This window comes from Brachyhypopomus gauderio, chromosome 16, assembly GCF_052324685.1.
Source record: "Brachyhypopomus gauderio isolate BG-103 chromosome 16, BGAUD_0.2, whole genome shotgun sequence".
Lineage (NCBI taxonomy): Eukaryota > Metazoa > Chordata > Actinopteri > Gymnotiformes > Hypopomidae > Brachyhypopomus > Brachyhypopomus gauderio.
Window position 1 is genome coordinate 2,722,437 of NC_135226.1, and position 22,942 is coordinate 2,745,378.

Consider the following 22,942-nt stretch of genomic DNA (forward strand, 5'->3'; position numbering starts at 1 on the left):
CAAACTCAGGTACTTTAGCTACTTTGAGTGTGTATGTGCAACTGGTACACTGAGCTCCATTGTATTAGGTGCCCTTATAGCTGTACTTATAAGTTACTAATCATTCGTCAGTCAGTTCTTTGTGCTGTGAAGTTCACTGAGTTAATGACCTGTTTTGAAGGAAAAAAATTAATAGGTCATGTTTGGAGTGTGTGTGCGTGTGCGTGCATGTGTGTGTATCTTCAGTCCAGTCACTCAGTTGCCTGATAAAATGATCTGTGTGTGTTCGTACTGTTGGTCTGTAGGCTGCAGATTTGAAGAAGAGGAGACAACAGCTGAGTGATGAAGAAGATGAAGTTGAGAAGGGGATAGAGGTGCGTGTGAGTGTGTGTGTGTGTGACCAGGTGTGTGTGTGGCCAGGTGTGTGTGTGTGTGTGTGTGTGTGTATCTGAGAGTGTATGACCAGGTGTGTGTGTGTGTGTGTGTGTGTGTGTGTGTTTGTCATTGTGAACTGTTATGCTAGGTTGTGTGTCCCCCAGGTGTGTGTGTGTGTGTGTGTGTCATTGTGAACTATTATGCTAGGTTGTGTGTGTCCCCCAGGGGTGTGTGTGTGTGTGTGTGTGTATGTGTGTCATTGTGAACTGTTATACTAGGTTGTGTGTGTGTGTGTGTGTGTGTGTGTCCCAGGCTCTCTCACGTGTCCTGAGAGAACGGGACAGTCTGCGTGCGGAGCTGGACAGACTAAGAGATGAGAGGAAGAGAGAAAGGGAGGAGCTGGAAAAAGAGAGAGGGAAGGAGGAGGGAGAGGGAGGAGAGCAGAAGGATGATGGAGGAGAGAGAGAAGCTACTGAGCAATACAGTGCTTCTACAGGGAAGATGTGATGAACTCCACAGAAGGCTCAGGTAACACACACACACACACACACGCACACACACACCCATATACACACAAACATGCTATAATACACATCCTGAAGACTTGGGTAATGTATACGTATACCAACTTCGGTCAATGCGCTGGAGGTTTAGATAATATACACACGCATACGCATGTGCGGACACACACACACACACACACACACACACACACACACTCTCTGACACACACACACACACACTAGCTTTGACCGAGTCAGTACTGGTCTCTGGTGACACAAATACACGGTACACAGAGTGTGTACAATGTACAGATCTGTGTTGGTGTGGTTTGTGTCTGTCAGCGAGGCGGATCAGAGAGAGCATGGAGACGATAACCTGGAGAGAAAGAAACAGGAGGAGAGCAAGGAGAAGAGCAGAGAGAAGGAGGGCCCCCTCGGAGTGGAGGACCTGGAACCTCCTCTCTCCCCTGTGCCCACCTCCCACAACAACCACAGCAGCATAGACGAGTATGTGGGGGGGGGTGTGTGTGGGTGGGGAGGGAGACTGTCCGATTGTATGTATTTATCATACGTTTATATACTCGTTTGTAATCTCCTCTCTCTCTCTCTCTAGCTTGCGGGAGTATATCTTGTGTGAAGGTGTCTCTTTGCAGAGAGCAAGACAGTTCTTAGAGAAAGAGACCAGCTGTCTGAGAGCGAGACAGGCAGCACTAAGGACGGCCCACCCCAGCCCGCAGAGGTCCGCTGCAGGAGGTTCTGCTCAGCCTCTCTGCCAGGTCCGTCAAGTCTAGTCAGTTTTGTTTTTACAAAACATGGTGTCACAAAGCAGCTTCACGAGCGCATGGGTCCAGATCCCTAATGAGCAAGACAGGGGCGAGTGTGGCAGAGACAAACTCCCTAGGTGGATTAGGAAGAAACCTTGGGAGGACCAAGACCCAAAAGGGAAGCCATGCTCCATTGGCCCAGGAACTTTAAGTTCATATTTATAGTCCTGTGTCTATCTGAGCAGTCACAGTCTCTCCAATATGGATGCTGGGCCTCAGGTAGGATGCTGGCCGTATTGGCACATGCATCCACAGCATCAGCACATCCACTGGCAACCCAGAGCATCTTCTAGCTGCTTTATGGAATTGTCTTTGTAGAAACATGTAGTGAAGATACAGAATGCAGGTTAAATATGTAAAATCATATTAAACTTCCATATATATAGTACACGTGCCAGTGATTTAGCATGTGGCTCCAGCAGGCTTATCCCTAGCAGCATAACTAAAGGGAGGGGCCTGGAGGTGACCACAGGCATGAGGGTACTGAGACATTACTCTGCCTTCGGCTGTAATCTTGTAGTTTTCGGAGCTGAGCGCAATCCTGCGCTTTGAGAGAGCAGCAGGTCGTGCACCTCTTGAATTTTGTAACTTCGCGCCGCGCTTCAGCGCAATGAACAAAGTCACGTTTTCAGGGTTCATACACCTTTATAAGGTGGAATTAAAGCACTTGTACGTCACTTTCAAGGTCCATTTCAATATTTCCCAGCATGTTAAACATAATTAAGTTAAATATTTATACATATACTCGAAATAATTCGCTTTTTATCACATTATTTAATGGTTGTTTATTTAAAAAACGCCCAATCTTCACGTCTTCACGTTCTCTCATGTTTCGTCCTGGAATTACAAGAGGCTCGTATTTGTTAACGTAATAGAAGAGAACTATTCAGTCAGACAGCTATTTGTTGTGAAACCAAGTAGTTACTATTTCAAGCATTTTAAAGTACTTTAACCTAAATTCCAGCACTTTTCAAACCTGAAACATATAGCAACATTAAAATTGGTCAGGTAAATGTTCATTCCCCTGTTTTGAGGGGTGTTTCTACCACATATCGTTTCGGACAAAACGCCTATCGTTTCGGAGAACACTGCAGTGACGCTCGCGAAAGTATAAACGCCTCCACCACCGTTCGCGCACCGTCCCCCCCCCCCCCGCTCAACAACTTACGTTCGCCACCCCCGCCGCACCGGACCTCAGGTCACAGGTATCTGCCAAAATTGGACCGCGGACAAATTTAGTTGAGTACGCCTGATATATAATGAGAATAACATGGGACCCAATACAGATCCTTATGAGCATTCATTATTTTCAAGTACAAATTGGTAACGATCGTTCAGGTAGGATTTGAACCAGGAGAGTGATTGACCTTTTATCTGAGAATATTAAGAGATTGTTAACTACTTTAGACGGTTTCAGTGCCGTGGTGGGTCTAAGCACGTTAGGTCTTGCAGTGCCTACAGCCATGTAGCCAGGTCAGATGGGAGAGAGTAGGAAGCATGAGTGTAGTTCCTCTTAGATGTTCTGCTCCGCTGTGCTGTAGGAGGTGAGTTAGCTGGAGAAGCTGAGGGAGATGGTCCAGAAGGACCACACGCTCCTGAGAAAGAAGAAGGAGAGACTCAGCCAGCTGGAGACGTCACTGGCAGAGGAGGTAACACACACACACACACACGCGTATGCCTGCTCCCACACACTTACGTACAAACCCACATTAATACCTACCTGGGCTTTACAATGTTTTTCTCAGCTGTCATGTGATGAAGGCGAGCGGCTGGTGGGAGATCGGAGAGTCTCATTTGATGTCAGAGACTCAGAGACGAGCAGAGACGAGTATGGCCAAGAGGAGACGAGTGAGAGACAAACTCTGAATGCACAAAACACACACACGGGCAGACATTTTGAGAAGGCACTAATTTGGTTTTCACAAAGTTTACTACCACAGTTTTTTTTTATGGTGGCAATGTGTATTGATTCTAGATTGTGAAGAGTGATTAAATGAATTGCAATTAATTGCAAAGTCATTCCCTGTGATGAAAATGATTTTCTCACAAAAATTACTGCATTCCAGCTTCTCTATTTCAGCCCTACAAAATGGCATAAGATAATTTCAGTGTTGATCTCGTTAGTTCAGGAGAAAAAAAGTTAATGAGGATAAGACAGCTGACATCAATCTGTCATGCTGATTAGAAGAGAAGACTGGTTGCTTTAAAAGGGTAGTGGTGCTTTTACGTTTTCTCCTGTTAACTATGGTCACCTCCAAGGAAACACGTTCAGTCATCATTGCATCAAAAGGGTTTCACAGGCAAGGACAGTGCGGCTTGTACGATGCACCCCAATCAACCATTTATCCAGTCACTAAGGACTTTGGGGAGAGTGCTTCAGTTGCATGAAGGATGCTTCAGGGAGCGTCTCCTACAGGAGCGTCTCCTACAGGAGTGTCTCCTACAGGAGCGTCTCCTACAGGAGTGTCTCCTACAGGAGCGTCTCCTACAGAGGAGGCAGCTATGAGCCTCCTCACACCATCAAAGTGTGGGGTCGCTCCCAATGTTGCCTAAGCAAAGCACAGCCATGAATAAGGGAAGGTATCAAAACATCCTTCCAGAACAACTTCTCCCAACGATTCAGGAGCAGTTTAGCAACAAACAATTATGGACTGTTAATAATTGTACTTCATTATATCACATAAACATTTGACAAAAGGTTCTTAAAAAAATAAACTGAGGAAGCAAACTGTGAAAACTAAAAATTTGCCCACAACTGTAAGCAGCTCTAGAGTCGACTCTGGTCTTGTTGGTTCATAGTTGTCTGATGTTTTTATCTCTCTAGCAGTAATACACCCAAACCCTGGTCTTCCTCTCTGTTTCAGCACATGCAGTGCCAGTGAAAGTGCAGCAGTTAGCAGAGTCCCTGCAGCAGATCTCTGGCCAGCTGAACACGGTGCTGGGTGCACTGGGATCTCTCACTGGGAGGACCGTCCAGCCCCTCCCTCAGCCACCTCCGTCCTCCTCCTTCCCTCCTGCCCCATCCTGGGCATGGACACCAAGTCCCGCCTCCTCTTCATTGGCCAATCAGAACAGTTTCTTACACTGTTCTGTCCCAAAAACACACGGGTCTGACCTTCATTTGAACTCCCACTGGAGCAAACTCTTCCCTGGTACGTAGAGACAGACACACCCCAAACATTAGCAGTGATGAGCAGTGGTCACCTCAGTGGGCTGCAGTGATTTTCACTAATGCTTCATTTCTTCATCACTCGTAAAACCTTAAATACAAATAGAAACTTCTGCCTCTCCCTCAAGCACAAACCAGTCACTGCTGGATTTATAGCCTTTTTTGCATAGTTGATGACCTCCATTGATTTTCTGTGCTTGGATAATGCCGATCTTTTCCAGTGCAAGTATGGTGCAGTGTAGAGACCTGCTGTGTCAAATTAGCTTCAGAAATCTAAATCGCACTACCTGTATTAAGACTGCTCTGATTTTAGGAGTTTCCATGGATACCAGTGCCCGCTATCCCATGAGGGCTACCAGAGCATATTGTGGATACACTCCAGCAAGGTGACTACACACACTTGCACACCAGTGCAGGCTCGGTCACAATCTCTCACTCTCACTCACAGGGTCAGTGCTGCTGTAGATTTTGAAAGGAAAATTGATGAACTCATACAGTGCTTTTCCATTATGTGTGTGTGTGTGTGTGTGTGTGTGTGTGTGTGTGTGTGTGTGTGTGTAGTCACTCCTCTGAGCTAGATGGACAGAGGCTGCAGTGACTGATTGAAGACAACAAAAGGTGGCTGGAATCACGACGCAAAGACCCAAATGTGTATCCTTTCACAATCTCTCTCTCCCCCTCAGCTTATACACATGTACGTATCACACACAAACCAGTACGGGAACAGAATGCATCATATTTTCACACACACTCTTGCACCCTTGTACTCTCCTGAACCTCTGCCCAGGCCTCTCTTCACACGCTACCCAGCTGCCCCACCCACCAATGGGCTGGTCCAGCTCGGCCTGGATGAGAACAATCAGATCAAGGTCTACCATTACCGAAGAGGCACAACCCACTGATGTCCATGTATGTCCAGTGCAAACATCAGTGGATAGACAGAATACAAACATGCCATCAGCATGTACACATTACAGGTGATGTTGCTGACAAAGTCAAGGCAGATTTAGCATAGTACTTTGAAATTCCTTTTTTATAAATTGAAATTCAGATGGTATATCTAACTGTAATTAGTGATTAAGGTATTTCCACCTACATAACACATTGCAGTGGAGGATTATACTTATTACGATGGCGGTGGCAGTGTTGGATGTGGCTAAAACGAGCTGGAACGTCGTCTTTCCTGCAGGTCTTTTCCTGCGCTCTGGCGTGTCCTTGAGGGAGTTGTACTCCAGCCTGCAGAAAGGGATGGACCAGGAAGTGGAGGCTACAGCTAAGGTCCTCCTCCACAAAGCAGCGGAGTCCAATGGCTTCATCAGGCAGGACGTGGACACAGCTCTGGACAGCATGGTGCAGAACTGCACCCCCATTCGGAGCATGAACGCCCTTCTCGCTGGAGGACTCTGGTCAGTTAGCCTGCAGTGAGCTTTAAACTGTGGCTTTCAGATAGCAACAACAGTCACAAGAAGCTAACACAGCACTAATTTTAGCTGCTGTTTTTACCTCTCCATTGTTCTTTCAAAATAGTGCCCTGGCCTATATCAATATTTTTAGTTATTCATCCTCTTATATATTATTTTTATTGCGTTCCATCTCCGCTCTGCTGATCCAAACTGCCCTTCACAATGCTTAAAAAATAGGCTAGTTAGCTAGCTCACAGAGGACATACAAACATTTTCTGTTTAAAAAATACAGATGTACACTAACTGGTGCAAACTAAGCAATCGAATAGAATATGATCATTTGATTTTGCACTTAGATCATACATAAGGGTATTAAGTTTCTTTATAGAAGCTAAAAGTTGTACTGTGTACATTGATTGGATGGATTAATAGTTATTACCTTCTTTTTTTGAATGCCCTAATTTTTTTCCTTCTGTTTTCCTCAAAAGTCTGAATGCTGCAGTAAGAAAGTGTACTGCTTGGCACTTGGCTACTTTGGTAGAGAAGATTGGTGCTGGCCAGTTATTGTCTGGGGCGAAAGACGTCACACCGCAAATTATTCCTGTCAGTCTCCAAGTTTGCACAGGACTCTTCACAAGAAACCAGGTTAGTACTGGGATCAGAACGAGAATTCTACAAAGCTTGTTCAGTTTCCCAGATAGTGATCTTTTGCTGATTCTTTTACTCTCCTAATCTGATACTCTGAAGTCAGCAAATGCTGCTAAATTGTAGAGTAATAGAAGCACTATCGTGTTTCCTACACACAGACGGCCTTGTAAAATTGTGCCCTGGTAAGATACATGGTCGGTGTGCTGTGAGTCACGGGTCCCTCACTCACGGTTCTCTCCTGTTTTGGGGTCTGTTCCTCGTCTCAGGCGCTTGGGCCGGCGTATCCCGCTGTTCCTGTCCTCCCACCATGACTTTGATAAGATGGTGGAAAAGTACATCCCTGCCAAAGACCTGGCAACCATCAGGGACACTGTCCACACTCTGAAATCCAAGGTAGCGATTCATGTTTGGATACATGATGAGGATTTTTTATCCCATCCACTATGCCCCATGTTAACTCGGTAAACAAACTTATTCACAAAACTTTTAGGTGAAACAGACTGCAATAAAAAACCATCTAAACTGTGATGGTAGACATATATTGTAAACAAATACTCGAGTACAGGGCAGTGTGTGGCACCACACATTGTATTTACAGTAAGGCATGCACAGTGTAGTCCCAGACCCAGTAGTTAAAGGACAGAGCATGGTTCAAAATGAACCGGCTTGAATTTCAAATACATTTATCAAAAAACTATTCTTTCAGAAAGTCATTCCACTGATATGCTAAGAGATGCCAGAGATAAAAAAAGATAAAAGATTTACCAGAAATACTATAATTCCTATATTAATTAATAATATTTATAATATTGATAATAATCATTCCAGAGAGTTACCATAGTTACCAAATACTGTCACTTTAATTGAATGAAATCTTTCTAGGTTAAGAAAATGCTTCTGTAATAACCCAGTGCTGTCCAGGGTTGATTTATTGATCATTGTTCCTTTTAAATGTTCTTTTTATAGAGCTGGTTAGGGAACTCTACCCCCGCAAACCACAACTGGTTGAGCAGAAGGTGCTCCCTCTGCTCTGGTAGCTCCTGGGGACCTCCAGCAACAGTGGTACGGTCCACGGGAGGGGTGGAAGCGTGAGGGGGCCACTGTCCACCTATGCCAAGCCCTTCATGCTCACATGGGTCCCGCGCTGCTGGACTGAGCTGCTTCCCAACCTTCCAATATCCGCAAGAGCCTAAGAGAGTTTGTGAAGAACCTCCCGATCACCTGAGCTGCCAGCCAGACCTCTAGACCAAAATAAAGCCCAACATGGATTCTACTTGAAGATGGAGATGTTTGTGCATTTCTTACTGTGCCTGCACTTTACATGAAAGAGAGAGGAAGAAAGTCAAACGTTTTTAACATTTTGAATTAACAGAAAGGTAAATCCTGTTACGCTTTAACCTTTTCTTACCTTAGCGCAGTGTGTTCGTTGATTGCAAAAGAAAACATTACCAGTCTGGTCTTTTAACCTTTTATTAAAAATAAACAAAATACAGAGATCTCTGGAGAGCTCACGAAACCTAATCATGTTACCCCATGTGCAGCTCTGAAGCTGTGTGGTTCTGTCACCATTATAGAGTATTGGAAGGCACACAAGCGCTTACACCGACATTCTTACTAACAAGCCACTTGATCCTTAATATCAAAATTTTACAAAAAAAAAAAACAAAATAAATTTTAGCTCCTAGCTAGTAAAGTGCATCCCGTTATCTGAGCATACTTAATTTAGTACACAATGGTGCAGTATTCAGTAATTTTATCAACATTTTGCAGACTGACCTAGAGTCCTCTGCCCTGGTGGAAATGCTTCTATCCAACCTGAGAATTTATTCTCAGCCACTAACAAATCGCTACTACCGCGGACAATCGCTATTAGCAGCAAAAACATAAACGATGCAGCGCTTTGGTGCATGGCAATATAGTGAGCTGTTTTTAAAACAAGCCCGCGGGCGACTCATAACGTCCTCGCGGGCGACACGTTGGTGACCCCTGCCTTAGGGTGTACTCACACTAGCAGGGTTCGTACGGTCATGAAAAACCTGGAAAAGTTATGGAATTTGAAAATAGCAATTTCCAGGCCTGGATAAGTTTTGGAAAAACTAAAAATACTCAAATGTTTTGGAAAAGTCATGGAAATTTGCTTGACACAATAAATATATGTCGTTCCGATAACCGGAAGAAAAAATAAACATATATAATATAGCCATGTTTTTTCTTTGTGCGGACCACTAACGTAACTTCACAGGTTAGTTCGCTGCGTTAGCGTTGGACTCCAAGCGGAGCTGTAGATTGTACTTTGATGACGTGTAAATCAGCGTAATGCTGGTAAATGCCGATTCAACTATGGCTGCTTCAGTTGGACAAATACAAGCTATGGCTTGAGAAAGACAAGGACACGGGGCATGCAAAATGTGCACTGTGTGGTTAACCAACTGGTTAACGTTGGGGTTAGAGACTGAAAAGTCAGACGCAAAGCAGTTTTCGTCGTTAAGCGCGAACCTAGATTTAGACACGCCTTGATCGTAAACACAGAATAGAAAAAAACTAACAATGTTCTCGTGCGTACAGCGTGAGAAAGAGCGACCGCGTTGCCGAGATGGGCTGCGGTGGAGGCTGCGCTGCTTCAGCTTATCGTACACAACACTACACAACACAACACTCCACTACACTCCACAACACTCCACAGAGCTGCCACTGCACCTCCACGCACCGCGCGAAATTAAGAAAAGTCGGTCGTAACTCCGTCCGTCGTTAACCAGACCCGTCGGTAAAAGGGAACTCACCGGCTTTTAGCCCGGATACGGCTTATAGCTACAACATTTTCCATAAAAAAAAACTTAGATGCGGCTTATATGATATTGAAAATACGGTAAATGTTTATTTTTTCAATTAAACCATGTGTCTTTTCATTAATTGATGATATACTGTGGAATTTTAGCCTGGATTTTTTCTTATTTTTCGTGTCTACACATATGATTAGAGAATGTACAGTCATTGAAATTTGTCTGAAAGTCATGGAAAAGTCATGGAAATGTCATGGAAATTAGTTGTCAAAAAAGTGTATGAACCCTGCACTAGGCTCTGTGATCCGGGCCCGGGCACGGTTCCCTGCCGAAGCACGGTTCGTTTGGCTAGTGTGAGCGCTCCAACCGTGCCCGGGCCCGGATCAGTTAACACTAGAAGCGCCGCGCCTCATTTACATACTTATACCTAGAAGCGCGGAGGGCCGGTCATCTGACCGATTTCACCACCTCCTACTAGTGCCGTGTTGTTTTCACCTACTTAAAGCGCGCCTCGGGCGGTCAAAAGACCGCTGAGTCTTTAAACAGGGGAGCTGGTACTGACACATAATTAACGCTAGATGGCGTTTTGCACAAAAGGAAGAATGAGCCACCCAAACAAAATATTCGTAATGGTGACATTTGCACGTAATGTCAATATGTTAACAAATTAATGTGACTAAACCTTTTAGAATCAGTGCCTTGTGACCTTGTTCTCAGTAGCTTTCCCATTGTCAGTTTTGTTTAGTTTCATATTGCATTTCCTGGTTTGTGCGAAAACGTAAATGCAAAATATAGTTTCAGTTTTGTTTCTTGGTTAGTGTAATAGTTTGCTTGGTTAGTGTAATAGTTTGCTTATTTGTCTGTGTGTTATTCTGTTGGCATATATGTCACTATATTATCATGTTCGTTCGCCACACCACTAACCCACTGGCCCGCACCCCCACTGTGAAGCGTTCACGTCTTTTGTCTTGCTAATGAAACAGACTGCGCTGCAGCCTTCCACCCCCACATCCACAAAAAGCTTGTTCGATACTTAGAGTAGCAAAGTGAAGCCCGTAGACCGAGCTAAAGCAAGTTTGTTTGTATACTCAATGTTACGCCATTTCAAGTTTTAATGTCTAAAAGTTGTGTATATTAGTGAATTGTAGGCTATGGTGAACATAACAAATCTACAAATAAATGTCTATAATGTTTTGTGTTAGACAAAGAACAAAAAGCATAAATAGGCAAAATAATTACAAAAATATCATTATAAAAGGTAGGCTATGTACCTTTGCGTAACAAAACGCAAAATTATTAAAATGATACGGATGGCTTCACGAATATAGTTGCCTCTGTCCTCTCTAATGTTCACTTTTTTATCTTGCCGTATTGTGTTGCCGTTTCAAATGAGGTGTTTGATCGGTGAATAGCCGATGTGTGATCCCACGTCCTAACGACCGTGTTCCCAGCAAACAGTGAATGTCCCGGGGACGTTCGCGGACGTTCTTATTAGAGGTTTTTTATAACGTTGGTGATAGGACGTTCCTAGGCCATAACGGACGTTCCCAGCAGGTCCCCTCGAAGTCCTGGCGGAACGTTCCCAAAGATACATTCACAGGACGTTCGGTGACGTCCCCGTATAGTCGTTGAAATAACGTTATTTTTGTTACATTTAGAGAACGTTTGAGAACGTCCGGACGTGGTCCCGCGACCGTTGTCATGGTGCGTGCGTGAAAGGCAGTCAGCTGATTTAGAGTTTTACTCACTAGAGGATTAGCAAGCGGGAACGCACGAGCCGTCTTCTCGCGACGTAGGAACGTTAGCTAACATGAATATTCTGACAGAAGCCGTTATTTTAAATTCAAGGTGAGTCACCTACATTTGATTAAAATATGGTTAGCTAGTAAATACATATCTTAGTAAATTTATCTTCTGAGTTGTGGCTAATGTATGAGGTGATTTTAATAAACCCTCAGCTAACCCCTCTGGATAATCATAAAACCCGATCAGCAAAATCAAACAGTTGTACCAAAAACGGATGCCCATCTGTGGCTGGACATTATTTCTATATGGTCATGGCTAGAGCTAAATTATCACTACGCTACGCTACCAAATGATAAAGTTATATGAATCACTGCATTAAGACTTCAATAGTAAGTAACGTTAACTGATGTTGATGGTCTCAGCCACAGATAACAGCCGACGATAGCATTCGCTATAAGTAGCTAGCCACATTAACAAGTTAATGCCAACTAAAGCTACCTAGCTGGGTTAGCATTGATTTGAGTAGCTGATGTTCTTCAAGCAAAACGTTCAAATTACTTCATTTATCGAACGCTTTATTATAACTAGAGGTCACAAAATTAAATGTTAACAAACGTGTATCTTTGTCTATTTTAGGCTTCACCCCAAGAAACGTGTGAAAAGGAGGCTTGAAACGGCGTTCAAAATGCGCACATCAGACACTTTTTTCGCATTTCAAATAAAAAATAATAAATTGTTTACAGCCTATCACTTCTTGTGTGTTCATTTTTATTCCATATGCAATACCCGGATTTACTAAATCAATAAAATCTAAGTTGTTTTAGAAGTAACATAAGAAGTAGACCTAAACAATTTAACACATAAGAGACGTTTAAAGGACGTTCCTTAAACGTCCGCTCATTGTCCTCTGGATGTTTCCAGGTGGTCCTACAAACGTCCTTTGTAACGTCCACTGAACGTCCCCTGAAGCATTTTGGCGACCCTACAAAAAAACGTCCAGAGGACGTTCGCAGTGTTGGTTCGCGGGACGTCCTCGGGACGTTCTCGGGACGTTTTTTTGTTAGCTGGGTTATCACCGAGCGTTATCACCATTCGGTGATTTACATGTATCGTATATTGCATAAGTTTCATTCCCCACCTCAAATTAAGTTCCATTTATGTAGTGAATTGTGAACTTGAGAATAAACCTCCGCCGCTGTGGTTAATGTTCATGCACTGTTTGAACAATATTTATTAATTACAGCCAGGTTTTGGAGGTTGTAGAACACAGCTACAGGCCAACAACGGGTGCATCCCGTCTCTCTTTAGCGTATATTGCATAAGTTTCGTTCCCCACCTCAAATTAAGTTCCATTTATGTAGTGAATTGTGAACTTGAGAATAAACCTCCACCGCTGTGGTTAATGTTCATGCACTGTTTGAACAATATTTATTAATTACAGCCAGGTTTTGGAGGTTGTAGAACACAGCTACAGGCCAACAACGGGTGCATCCCGTCTCTCTTTAGCGTATATTGCATAAGTTTCGTTCCCCACCTCAAATTAAGTTCCATTTATGTAGTGAATTGTGAACTTGAGAATAAACCTCCACCGCTGTGGTTAATGTTCATGCACTGTTTGAACAATATTTATTAATTACAGCCAGGTTTTGGAGGTTGTAGAACACAGCTACAGGCCAACAACGGGTGCATCCCGTCTCTCTTTAGCGTATATTGCATAAGTTTCGTTCCCCACCTCAAATTAAGTTACATTTATGTAGTGAATTGTGAACTTGAGAATAAACCTCCACCGCTGTGGTTAATGTTCATGCACTGTTTGAACAATATTTATTAATTACAGCCAGGTTTTGGAGGTTGTAGAACACAGCTACAGGCCAACAACGGGTGCATCCCGTCTCTCTTTAGCGTATATTGCATAAGTTTCGTTCCCCACCTCAAATTAAGTTACATTTATGTAGTGAATTGTGAACTTGAGAATAAACCTCCACCGCTGTGGTTAATGTTCATGCACTGTTTGAACAATATTTATTAATTACAGCCAGGTTTTGGAGGTTGTAGAACACAGCTACAGGCCAACAACGGGTGCATCCCGTCTCTCTTTAGCGTATATTGCATAAGTTTCGTTCCCCACCTCAAATTAAGTTACATTTATGTAGTGAATTGTGAACTTGAGAATAAACCTCCACCGCTGTGGTTAATGTTCATGCACTGTTTGAACAATATTTATTAATTACAGCCAGGTTTTGGAGGTTGTAGAACACAGCTACAGGCCAACAACGGGTGCATCCCGTCTCTCTTTAGCGTATATTGCATAAGTTTCGTTCACCACCTCAAATTAAGTTTCCTTTGTTTTGATTTGTGTGTCAGCTTCACACAACTCAACATTCAAAACACAGCTTAGGTGCAGTCTTTGCACATTTGCCACAGACCAGTCGCTTACATGTCTGGCAGATGTCATACGTTTTGTTCCCTGAACATCTGCCGACTTGGCATTGTTTTCTTTTTGAGGGCGGGCAAGGAGCTTCAGGTAAAATTCGCTTTTGTGCTACTGCCCTAGCCGCTTTCGCCATTTTCTGCTGTGCACACAGCTCCTTTACCAACTCGAGAATAAACCTTCGTCTGCTCAGGTTAACGTTCATGCACTGTTTGAACAATATATGTGCATTTATTGCAGCCAGGTCTAGGAGGTTGTAGAAAACCGCGACAGGCCAACGACGGGTGCCTCCCTTCACCGAATACAGTCGTGCCATTTGATCCATAACATCAACGCCACATTTAGTCGTGTTGTAATATGAAACAGTTTCAGGCAGTTTCTTTGCGCCATTATCAATTGAAACTGTCTGATGCATTGAGCTCAGGATGCATACATTTTTTTTAGGTTTTGCCTGGTAAATCGTTAGAGTTATTTTTCCAGCCCGCAACACCTTGGTGGAAAATCTTTCAGACTGTGCCTGTGTACATGGGGGCATCTCACGTCTCATTTTATTCATCGTACCAACAATAGTGGTTTTGTTCGCCAAAAGGGTGTTTGCAAGTGCCAATGAAGTGAAGAAATTGTCAGTCGTTACATTTCTTCCTTTACCCGTGAAAGGCTCCATCAAACGCAACACAATATTTTCAGACAACTGTTGACCAGCCGGCCTGCTTTCATCTTTTCCTAGATAGGGAATGGCGTTCAACATATATTTTGTTTCAACATCAGCGGCCACCCAGAACTTAATCCCAAATTTATCGGGTTTATTGGCCATGTACTGAGTGAAACGACAGCGAGCTTTAGTTGGGAACAGTTGCTCATCAACAGTTATGTTCTCACCGGGCGTGTAAGAAGCAATACTGTTTTTCACAAATTTATCAAATATCTCCGAGATCATAGCAAATTTATCAGTCGCAAGGCGGGCAGCCCTTGTGCTCTTGTCATCAAAGCGCAGATAGCGCATGATATCTCTGAATGTCTGTCTAGACATTGTCTCTTTGAAAATGGGATTTCCTAAGTCAGCAGACCAGTATTCATCAAGTTTCATGCTTTTACCGGCTGTTATACCTCTCAAATAAACGAGACCCACAAATGCTTTCAATTCGTCAGCTGTTAGTTTGAACTGAGCATTATTTCGTTCAGCCTCTGCCTCTGTGTATTTCAGAATTGCGCCCCACATTTCTGTGTCAATCAAACACAGTAAGCTGGTCAGTGGACTTTTAATTTTGTCCTTGGCATAACACGTAGGCCCTGGGGTTTCTCTCACAATATTGCACTCTTGTGCTCTACCCCGAGGTTTGCCAGCAGTTTCAAACCACACCGTACCGTCTTTGGCCTGAAATGAGTCACCACCACACTCAGTTTCAGAGTCCGATTCTGAATCAGATTCAAGATTCAGATCCATCGGGCACGGTTTGCTTCTAGCGTGAGCGCTATCCGTGCCCGGGCCCGCTTGGTGCCTCGTGTGATTGGTTCATTTCGCTGGAACTCAAACATGACGTCAGTGATGCGACGCTCACGTTAAACAGTCATAGCGGCAAAGCGATTAGCAGACAATCGTGTTAAATTATCGATAAATCTGTGCTTGCACCGTGTTTCTGCACTCCCAAAACGACTCCAAAAATTCAATAAAAAGAGAATCGTGAACTCCGTAGTGTTGTGCGAACACGCTTTTTTTCCAAATAAAGTCCCGTTGTGATGACGTAAGCGTGCTCGGGCCGGGTTGATAGAGGCAGTGTGAGTGCAGGCCAGAGGGGGGGGTGGGGGGGGGGGGATAACGAGCAAATCGTGCCTAGTGTGAGTACGCCCTTAGTCTCCGTATTGGTATTACCATACCCATGTAGTCAATCTAAATTTCATCTCCTATATTCATTGCATTTGTACATATTCTTACATATGTGTATTTCCTTACACAATTCTCTGCTGCTGTAACAATGCAAATTTCCCCACCGAGTGATTAATGAAGAATTATCATATCCTATCTTAGCTCCTTTGGTCCAGGGAGCCTGCTTAGACCTTTCCTTAAAGCATGACAGCTGTTCTGCACAATTCAAATGTCACATTACTCTGTCCAGTCTGCTATTACGTCAGTATAGGTGCCATCAGTTAACCAAAATTTTCTTCATTTATTTCTACCCACGTGCTACCCTGTGTGCCTCAAACCACACCGTACCGTCTTTGGCCTGAAATGAGTCACCACCACACTCAGTTTCAGAGTCCGATTCTGAATCAGATTCAAGATTCAGATCCATTTCACTTTCGCCCTCTCCATCCGACACCTCACATTGTTCGCCCTCCGATTCCATCTCATCAATATTGCACAGCATGTCCAGCACTTGCTTTGGGGTGTACATGATTCTCTGTGCCAATTTTATAATGCACTATGCAACCTTTCAAACGCCCAAACCGAGGAGTCACGCAAACTGTGTTGCTGTTCGATCACCCAAACCGAGCTTTCAAGCAAACTGTGTTGCTGTTCGATCACCCAAACCGAGCTTTCAAGCAAACTGTGTTGCTGTTCAAACGCCCAAACCGAGGAGTCACACAAACTATGTTGCTGTTCAAACGCCAAAACCGAGCTTTCAAGCAAACTGTGTTGCTGTTCGATCGCCCAAACCGAGCTTTCAAGCAAACTGTGTTGCTGTTCAAACGCCCAAACCGAGGAGTCACGCAAACTATGTTGCTGTTCAAACGCCAAAACCGAGCTTTCAAGCAAACTGTGTTGCTGTTCGATCGCCCAAGCAGAGTTTTCACTCAAACTGTGTAGCCGCGTCCCGACGAATTTATAGCTCACGTTGCCTCATGAATGCTATTGTGAATAAAGTGTTCATAACAGCACCGCCCATGCCATCATCTCAGTTTCGCTCGCAAAGGTATGCATTTACATACGTAACTTGCATTCTGCTTAATTCTTTTGTAATGCCAGTGTGTCAAAAGCAGCCATACATAATGTATGTATCTAACAGCTAGCCCTGGCGAAGAGGGATTATACCCGAGAGATCATTTCTTTGAGATATTGACTTGATAAGTAGGCTAATTACCATTCGCAGAATTCCTGCAAACTACTAAAGCATTTATTAGGCAAAGCAAGACGCTCTCACAGTTTGAAAACCATTGATGTAAACTTATATATAGTATATATTAAATAATATTAATAAATAAAGTATATATTTTAAGACTTTGGAAAGTGAAACACTCACTTTCGTTCAACGGACGAATTCCGTTTTGTCTTTACACAATAATCAGTTTGAACTTTGAATAATTTAGTTTTGAAAACTATTGATCTTTATTTAGTTATACTAAATATTAAATGACATACGAATCTTTGCGACACCCGCTGGCAGAAAAGAGAATCACAGTCTTGAAGTGTAGGCGACGACGACAATATTACAGAGATACGAGCGAAATCGATTGAAACTAGCATGTGCAGGGTTTCTTTTAACAATGTAAAAATACTAGTTTATTAAAAGGACAATTCTGGGAAAAGTCATGAAAGGAGGGTTCTGAAATTGGATCCAGTGCAAAGATATTATTATTTTTTGTGCTGCTGCGGTCAAGTGACCGGTGCTCGGCGCTTCTAGGTATAATTAGGTCGACCAGAGGCGGCGCTTCTAGTAGACGTCACAGCGGTCAAATGACCGGAGCTTTGGCGCTTCTAGTGTTAACCGTGCTCAGGCCCGCTTGAAGAGGTGGGCCAGGGCACGATTCATGTGGACTCGGGCACGGTTTGCTTCTAGCGTGAGCGCTATCCGTGCCCGGGCCCGCTTGGTGCCTCGTGTGATTGGTTCATTTCGCTGGAACTCAAACATGACGTCAGTGATGCGACGCTCACGTTAAACAGTCATAGCGGCAAAGCGATTAGCAGACAATCGTGTTAAATTATCGATAAATCTGTGCTTGCACCGTGTTTCTGCATTTTTGGGAGCAAAACGACTCCAAAAATTCAATAAAAAGAGAATCGTGAACTCCGTAGTGTTGTGCGAACACGCTTTTTTTCCAAATAAAGTCCCGTTGTGATGACGTAAGCGTGCTCGGGCCGGGTTGATAAAGGCAGTGTGAGTGCAGGCCAGAGGGGGGGGTGGGGAGGGGGGATAACGAGCAAACCGTGCCTAGTGTGAGTACGCCCTTAGTCTCCGTATTGGTATTACCATACCCATGTAGTCAATCTAAATTTCATCTCCTATATTCATTGCATTTGTACATATTCTTACATATGTGTATTTCCTTACACAATTCTCTGCTGCTGTAACAATGCAAATTTCCCCACCGAGTGATTAATGAAGAATTATCATATCCTATCTTAGCTCCTTTGGTCCAGGGAGCCTGCTTAGACCTTTCCTTAAAGCATGACAGCTGTTCTGCACAATTCAAATGTCACATTACTCTGTCCAGTCTGCTATTACGTCAGTATAGGTGCCATCAGTTAACCAAAATTTTCTTCATTTATTTCTACCCACGTGCTACCCTGTGTGCCTCAGTTAACACTGGTTTGATCAATAGAATCTGTAAAATTAGTTTCCCATTTGGTCCTTTCCAGATTTCCTTATTTCTTACCATATTTACTTACCAAAATTTACTATTTTTTTATTTTTTTCTCTGGGGTCAATTTTTCCTGTATTTTACATAGCTCTAGGTCCTGTGGTCTGCCCTGCAAACCATCTAATGGGCTCTTACTTGCCTCTGTCTCTCAGCTTACCCCCTTTTGTTATCGTCTCACTCTGTACGTATGACTTCTACTTCATGCTGTGTGTATGGTGTTATCTAACAGGTGTATCTCCCCCTTTACTGAAACACCATTCAGGAATGTGTTTCAGAAACTTCTAAGAAGAATGATAAGTTTTAATCAGTAACTGCCAAGTCCACTGCCTGTGCCAATGTCTGTTTTAGTTTAATAAATTTAATTTATTAAAGTTTAATTTAATTTAAAATAAGTCTTTCTTTGTGATGGAAAATACTAGTCAAATGAAGTTATTTTAATACACTAGTTATTACAAGATTTAAATTAGCTCACACTCAGAAAGTTAGTTGTTACCCGATGCCTTGTTGTACTGGATTTCCTCATCATGCTCACCTACTCCTTACCCATGTGACCAGGGTGTGATAATTAGATGTGTGGAGTGGCTGAATCTCCCATTATCTACCAGCACTGTTGCGCATGTCTCAGCTTTGCAGGGTTGCCGCCCCTCAGACCCCAGTACATAACCTAGGTTACCTGATCCAGGCCCCAGTACATAACCTAGTTTACCTTATCCAGGCCCCAGTACATAACCTAGTTTACCTGATCCAGGCCCCAGTACATAACCTAGTTTACCTGATCCAGGCCCCAGTACATAACCTAGTTTACCTGATCCAGGCCCCAGTACATAACCTAGTTTACCTGATCCAGGCCCCAGTACATAACCTAGTATACCTGATCCAGGCCCCAGTACATAACCTAGTTTACCTGATCCAGGCCCCAGTAACCTAGTTTACCTGATCCAGTAGCTGTTCCTCACATTCCTCCCATGAATTGGATCCCCTCCTGTGTCATACAACAATATAACATGAAGTGGGTCGGGTGGCAGGACAAAGGTTCAATCAAAGTGATTTGGCCCTTAGTAAATGAACTGGGAGTGGACGCCCCTCGCGGCTCATGAGTGAGACTTCAGGAAACCCCTGTAGATAGCAACCGTGGAGGCCAGTCTGTGGACATCAGGTGCATCAGGTGTCCGCTGTCTGTGAACAGTGCATTTGTAAAGTCTCTTCCACAGGTTAACAGGTGCAGTCTTTGATCTCAGGAACCTGTGTTTAGTGGCCTGCTGGCCGCATTGTACAGTCATTTGAACAGTTCTGTGCAGACTTTGATATTCTCCAGCCAGAAATGATAGTCTTTGGCCCCGTCCACACGACGCCGGAGGTTTTTGTCTCCGTTTTCAAAAATATCTCCGTCCACACGATCAGCGTTTTCAAAAATATCTACGTCCACACGACGCCGGAGATTTTTAAAAACGGAGGTTTTTGTCTCCGTTCTCAAAAATATCTACGTCCACACGACGCCGGAGGTTTTTAAAAACGGAGGTTTTTGTCTCCGTTTTCAAAAATATCTACGTCCACACGACGCTGGAGGTTTTTAGCATCCCGTCCACACGAAAACGGCGTTTTCGGTCACCGAAAACTGAGGTTTTTGAAAACTCCTTCCAAGGTGGAGACTTTTGAAAACTCCGGTCTCGGCGTATTCGTGTGGACGGGGAAAACGCATGTTTAGGAAAACGCTTACGTCACATAGTGAGTCTGCGCATGTCTTTTTTTGTTTACATTCGCTCAGCTTGTTCAGCATGGACACGCAGCTGATACGCAGCCGTGAAACGCTGCAATTAACATGCCAGCCCAGTAGAGGGCGATCGTACTTCCCACAGAATGACATCAAAACACTTGAAGAATCAAATTAAATCAAACATATTTGTATAACGCTTTTCACAACACATGTTGTCACCAGTGTTGTATAAAGTATTCGAGACCCATACTTGAGTAAAAGTACAAGTACTCTATCAAAACATTTACTTGAGTAGAAGTTGAAGTGTTCTTTAAAAACTTTACTTAAGTAGAAGTACAGAAGTATTCAGCATTTTTTGTACTTGAGTATTGCAAGTAGTTTAGTCTAAAATTTATTACTCAAGTACTGAAAGTAAAAAGTACAAGTATTGTGTTTTGAATTAATTAAAGAAAGCCATCAAAGTTTGATTATCAATAGTTTTTATATATCACTTACAAATCAAAGATGTCAAAGATCACAAATACAAGTGTTCTGTATGTACTTAAAAAACTGGGGTTAACACTTCGTACACAAAAAACAGATAACCTATGTCCCGCTACGTTGTAGGTTTGACGCAAAAGTACAAATTCGCCATAATTTAGCTGAGAAAACGAGGTGTATTTTGGACATAAAATCCGTCCGTCGGATTCTAAGGGTGAGCTTACTGCCCTGCGTTTACCCCCAATAAATGCCCTTACCCTATAAAAACACTACACTATAAAATGGGCACATGATTAGTCAGCACGTCGCCTTTATTGCCAGCTAATGTTAAGTGAATTCTGCAGCACGCCATGAACATAATTAGGTTAGTTAGCTAAGATATCTAACCTAACTAGTGCTTACTGCGCTCTTCTGCTGTTACCAAACACGGTACCATCTCTTTTAATGAGATAAAAAGCGAATTATTTGGAATAATTTCGAATATATGTGTATTTGTATAAATATGTAAATGAAGCTGAAGGTGCTGGAAAATACTGAAAATGGACCTTCAAAGTGCCGTACAAGTGCATGAATTCCACCTTGTAACTTCACACGCACAAAAATCGAGAGGTGCACGACCTCGCGACGCGACTGCGCGCGTGGTTAACGCGCATGGGCGGAGCCACCGCGATTGCGTCATTTTTTGCCGCGCGGACCCTTGCCGCAGTAACAGCGTGTCAAGTGAACCTAGATTACGAAGCTCAAGTGTTCATTGAAGGCAGCAGCAGAGTTAACGAGACGTGACCGGAGCATGCGCAGTTTTCATAAGACAGCCTGATCGCTTGACCCGGTGACAGCGCCAGCTAACATGTATATAATTGTAACGAGTAACTATACAGCACGTAAAAAATATATCGGAGTAAAAGTATTAAACTGATGGAAAATATGTAGTGAAGTAAAAGTGGAAGTAGGAGAAAAAAATAATACTCCAGTAAAGTACAGATACAGCATTTTAGTACTTAAGTACAGTAGCGAAGTAGTTCTACTTCGCTACTATACAACTCTGGTTGTCACAAAGCTCTTTACAGGATTTACAAAGTTAACAATAATGTAGCGTGTAGTGCGGCTGATTGATTCAGGGAACGAGCCATTTTGAATCCTTGTTTTCTTTATTAGAGAGCTGCCCTGTTTCAATACAACGGGTAATGCTTGTGAACTCGGACTTACACATACATTGAATGGGTGCGGGGTATCGAATGTGTACGAACACACGGGGGTGGTAGGTTTGACAAGCACATTAAAAACACTCATACATACATCGATTAGAAGCTTACATTGTGCATTCATCACATAACACTTTATCACAAGCACATTACAGACATTATAACACTAAACTTAGCGACCAAATATGACACGAAAGGAATTATGGGAACGATTTGATATGACGATTTGAAAAAACTGAACACAGCGCATTTAGGCGCCTCCGCTGTGTTATGTAATGTGAAAGTAACATTAAATTAAACTGTACACATGTTAATAATCCACCAATTGCAGTGACAACGAAAGCAATCACGGAGCTGTCCATGCTGAACAAGCTGAACAAAGGTAAACAAAAAAAAAGACATGCGCAGAATCCCTATGTGACGTCAGCGTTTTCCTAAACATGGTGTTTTCCCCGTCCACACGAATACGCCGAGACCGGAGTTTTCAAAAGTCTCCACCTAGGAAGGCGTTTTCAAAAACCTCCGTTTTCATGTGGACGGGAGGCTAAAACGGAGACAAAACCTCCGTTTTTAAAAACCTCCGGTGTCGTGTGGACGGAGATATTTTTGAAAACGGAGACAAAAACCTCCGTTTTTAAAAACCTCCGGCGTCGTGTGGACGGGAGGCTAAAACGGAGACAAAAACGTGTGGACATTTCAGCCTACAAGAACTCAACATCAAATATAAGGAAACACGATGCGATAAGTTTGCTGTATGTATAATTTTGTGTAATGCTATATCTCTGAGGCATAACGTTTGTATGAAGTAATTATTAAATGTAACGCAGTGCAATACTAAAAACCAGTTCTCACACTGATTGTACACACTTGCAATATAGGATGATTAAGTCTGCTACAAATTGATTCAGTTGGTGTCAAGTTGTAGCTACACGTATTGGCTGACAGTCTCATCAGTTAGTGCCTTTGTGGAACACATTAAAGTTACACAGGCCTAATAATTAGGAACAAACAAAAATACATATTATTTATAATAAATAATTTATATATATATATAATATTTATTTATATCAAATTATTTTTATCATTAAAAGTCATTGTTTCCCGTAATTC

The 22,942-nt window shown here is 43.0% G+C and overlaps 1 protein-coding gene across 1 annotated transcript; it reads left to right on the forward strand.

Moving 5' to 3' along the window:
* The first annotated feature begins 318 nt into the window (after positions 1–318).
* On the forward strand, positions 319–5,775 carry LOC143478287 (centrosomal protein of 164 kDa-like). Its single transcript, XM_076977250.1, has 10 exons — positions 319–353; positions 667–882; positions 1,200–1,364; positions 1,471–1,633; positions 3,235–3,330; positions 3,427–3,529; positions 4,546–4,833; positions 5,164–5,236; positions 5,412–5,501; positions 5,638–5,775. Exons 2-9 carry the CDS (start codon positions 728–730, stop codon positions 5,446–5,448), a joined length of 1,080 nt encoding a protein of 359 aa, XP_076833365.1. The 5' UTR covers positions 319–353; positions 667–727; the 3' UTR covers positions 5,449–5,501; positions 5,638–5,775.
* Positions 5,776–22,942: the final 17,167 nt, after the last annotated feature.